We start from the raw sequence: 3,928 nt of genomic DNA, 5'->3' as shown, positions 1-3,928 counted from the left end.
TTTTGAGACGGAGTTTCACTCTTGTTACCCAGGCTGGAGTGCAATGGCACAATCTTGGTTCACCGCAACCTCCGCCTCCTGGGTTCAGGCAATTCTCCTGCCTCAGCCTCCTGAGTAGCTGGGATTACAGGCACGCACCACCATGCCCAGCTAATGTTTTGTATTTTTAGTAGAGACAGGGTTTCACCATGTTGACCAGGATGGTCTCGATTTCTTGATCTCGTGATCCACCCGCCTCGGCCTCCCACAGTGCTGGGATTACAGGCTCGAGCCACCGCGCCCGGCAGGGGAAGGGTCTTAACCCCAGCTGTGCGATAACACCTCAACTACTGAACAGGTAGCTGGAAGGTGAGGCTAAGAATTTGTGTTTTTAAACAGTCACCAAAACCACTGCCTAGGAGTTTCCATTCTGTGTCAAAGGACCTCCGACTCCACTGAAAGCAGTCAGGAACTACAAGGTCAATCTTTAATTTTCTTTACCAACTGATCCAAGACACAGTCACATAATAGGTCATGTGAATGATAAGTGGGCCCTAGAAGCTTTATAACACGACCAAGGGCATCCTCCAACCTCCTGAACACACTGCATGATAATGCTATCCAGAGGCTTAGCCCACACTCTTTTTCTAGAAAAACGACATCACGTGGTGCGTTCTCCCACCCAAAAGACTTTTAACTAAAATCAAGCTTAATTAATTAAGCTTAATAAATTAAGATTCCATAAAATAGGAGATGGTCTCTAAAAGACAAAAGTTTTAGGGGCCATTCTGTTTTCCCTCTGGTAAGGCGACAGTAAATGGAGAGAGGTTCTCACATGACATGGCTGAAAGATGCTTGTGGTGCTTATCTGATATACTACTTACCAATTCTTTGATTTTCTTCATTTTCACTGGATTATTTAATACCTCTCGTTTTTTTTCCTCCTCCTTCTTCCTAAATAGAGAGAGATAATTATAAAAATCATGACTATTTCTTTTCTCCAAATTCTGTGGAGTAACCTTTTCTCCAAACATACACAGACAGGCCCATGTTGAAATCTACATGATTAGCTGGGCGTGGTGACACGCACCTGTAATCCCAGCTACTTAGGAGGCTGAGGCAGGAGAATCCCTTGAACCTGGAAGGCAGAGGTTGCAGTGAGCCAAGATCGCACCACTGCACTCCAGCCTAGACGACAGAGCAAGACTCTGCCTCAAAAAAAAAAAAAAAAATCTATACAATGATGGGGCTGGGTACAGTGGCTCACACCTATAATACCAACACTATGGAAGGCTGAGGCAGGCAGATCACTTGAGGTCAGAAGTTCAAGACCAGCCTCGCCAACATGGAAAAACCTCATCTCTATCAAAAAAAAAAAAAAAAAAAAAAGCAGAAATTAGCCAGGTGTGATAGTGCGCACCTGCAGTCCTAGCTACTCAGGAGGCTGAGGTGTGAGAATAGAGATTGTACCACTCTACTCCAGCCTGGGTGACAGAGTGAGGCCCTGTCTCAAAAAAAAAGAATCTACATGATGATGTTGAAGCCAGAAATATCCCCCAAAATAAGAGTTTTTTTGTTTCTTTTTTTGAGACAGACTCATGCTCTGTGGCCCAGGCTGCAGTGCAGTGACACGATCATGGCTCACTGCAGCCCCAACCGCCTGGGCTCAAGCGATACTCCCACCTCAGCTTCCCAAGTAGCTGGGACTAAAGGCACCTACCACATGTCCAGCTAATTTTTGTATTTCTTATAGAGATGGGGTTTCACCATGTTGCTCAGGCTGGTCTCAATCTCCTGGGTTCAAGCAATCCACCCGTCTCAGCCTCCCAAAGTGCTGGGATTACAGGTGTGAGCCAATGTACCCAGCTGTGAGTTGCTTTTTGATGGGTATAGAGTTTGAGTTCAGAATGGGGAAAGAGTTCTGGAGACGGGCTGTGGTGATGGTTTCACAACACTGTATTTAATGTACTGAATACACTGAACTGTATACATGAAAATGGTTAAGGTGGGAAATTTTATGCTACATACATTTTACCACAATAAATAAAGATGCTAATGAAATGGGACAAAATATTTGCAACCTATATAATATCTTTCATAACTTTTTTTCTTTATTTTTTCCAGGATATGCTTAAGATAAATAACTTTAAAGAGAATTTGCAAAAGAAAAACTGTAGGCCGGGCACGGTGGCTCAAGCCTGTAATCCCAGCACTTTGGGAGGCCGAGGCGGGTGAATCACAAGGTCAAGAGATCGAGCCCATCCTGGTCAACACGGTGAAACCCCGTCTCTACTAAAAATACAAAAAATTAGCTGGGCATGGTGATGCGTGCCTGTAATCCCAGCTACTCAGGAGGCTGAGGCAGGAGAATTGCCTGAACCCAGGAGGCGGAGGTTGCGGTGAGCCAAGATCGCGCCATTGCACTCCAGCCTGGGTAACAAGAACGAAACTCCGTCCCAAAAAAAAAAAAAAAAAAAAAAAAAAAAACAGAAAAAAAAAAAGAAAACTGTAAATAGGCCAGGCACAGTGGCTCACGCCTGTAATTCTAGCACTTAGGGAGGCCAAGGTGGGTGGATCACCTGAGGTCAGGAATTTGAGACCAGCCTGGCCAAAAAGGCGAAACCCCATCTCTAATAAAATACAAAAATTAGCCAGGCATGGTGGTGAGCACCTGTAATCCCAACTACTTGGGGGCTGAGGCAGAAAGAATCTCTTGAACCCAGGAGGCGAAGGTTACAGTGAGCCGAGATCATGCCACTGCATTCCAGTTTGGGTGACAGAGCGAGACTCCATCTCAAAAATACCCAAAAAGCTGTAAATAAAAAATAAACATATTTCAATGTTGAATCTTACATACTAGAATTAAAATGCAAATTAAACTAAAATAAATAATAATATGACTGGGTATGGTGGCTCACTCACACCTGTAATCCCAGCACTTTGGGAGGCCGAGGCAGGCAGATCACCTGAGGTCAGGAGTTCAAGACTAGCCTGGTCAGCATGGTAAAAACCCTGTCTCAAAAAAATTAAAATAAAAAAAATTAAAAAAATAGTAATATGCACAGTCTATCTCATTTAGCACCCAAACTGTAACTCTACTTTTATATTACATATTAGGGTTTCAAGTAAGATTTGCAAGTTTCTTTTTGAAGGGTTCTGCTTCCCTACCCTACCCTTCCCCACCCGAAAAAAGAGGTGGGGGTAAGAACGCCTGTTCACCCACTTGGCCAGCACTACACATATCCCCAAGCTTCTAAGAAGCTGACAACCTTTTTCACCTTGTTTCTGACTCCTATTTTTCTTTAAGGGCCAAAGACAAATGAATAAAGCTGGGTGGTGCACTGGCCAGAATCTTTGCATATGGCCTAGGTCAGAGAGGCACCCTCAATAGAGCCACCTTCCCAGTATCAGGAGGCCCAAAAGGAAACAAATCCCTTACATGGCAGATTAAAGCCAAGGGAAATCAAACTGTAAAGCAAGAGAACTGATGGCCTTAGCAGGGTCTCAAAGCATCTGCAACAAACCCCCTTTCCATCCCTCTATTAGTACCTGATGATGAAAAGTGGGTCCTCTCGGATCTTGCTGGCCATGTCAAGAACAGAATTGGCACCTGATGGGGCAAAGATAGAGCCTGGGAGCAGTCCTGTTTCAGAAGAGCAGCCTGCCTCCTTCTCCTCCATCTTCTCAAAAACGTATTTGTCAATGGGGCGCCCCAGCAGGTACTCATCACGGTTCACCATCCCACCAGGACCTTGGTACATCCAGTCCAACTTTTCTTCTTTCTTCCTGGTTTGAGGGAAGAAAAAGAAATACAATTTCTGTGAAAAAACAGAATTCTGCAAAACACAAAAAACCTGAACACAAGGGAGAGAGAATCACAGCTGATCAGAGATTCTTTTTTTTTTCTGGAGATGTTCTTGCTCTGTCACCCAGGTTGGAGTACAGTGGC

The 3,928-nt window shown here is 44.4% G+C and overlaps 1 protein-coding gene across 1 annotated transcript in view; it reads right to left on the bottom strand.

The window, feature by feature from the left end:
* The window catches only part of CWC25 (CWC25 spliceosome associated protein homolog), a 19,157-nt gene that overhangs the window by 8,268 nt on the left and 6,961 nt on the right, over positions 1-3,928 (bottom strand). The window contains exons 3-4 of the mRNA XM_032279261.1: positions 3,529-3,765; positions 864-933 (exon numbers count right to left, since the gene is read on the bottom strand). Coding sequence (XP_032135152.1) covers positions 864-933; positions 3,529-3,765 — 307 coding nt within the window. The remainder of the gene's footprint in view (positions 1-863; positions 934-3,528; positions 3,766-3,928) is intronic.

This window comes from Sapajus apella, unplaced genomic scaffold (genome assembly GCF_009761245.1).
Source record: "Sapajus apella isolate SASKATOON/1434 unplaced genomic scaffold, GSC_monkey_1.0 scaffold12, whole genome shotgun sequence".
In the NCBI taxonomy this organism is placed as follows: domain Eukaryota; kingdom Metazoa; phylum Chordata; class Mammalia; order Primates; family Cebidae; genus Sapajus; species Sapajus apella.
The sequence above is the reverse complement of the archived record's forward strand: the minus strand, read 5'-3'. Positions and strand labels throughout refer to the sequence as shown.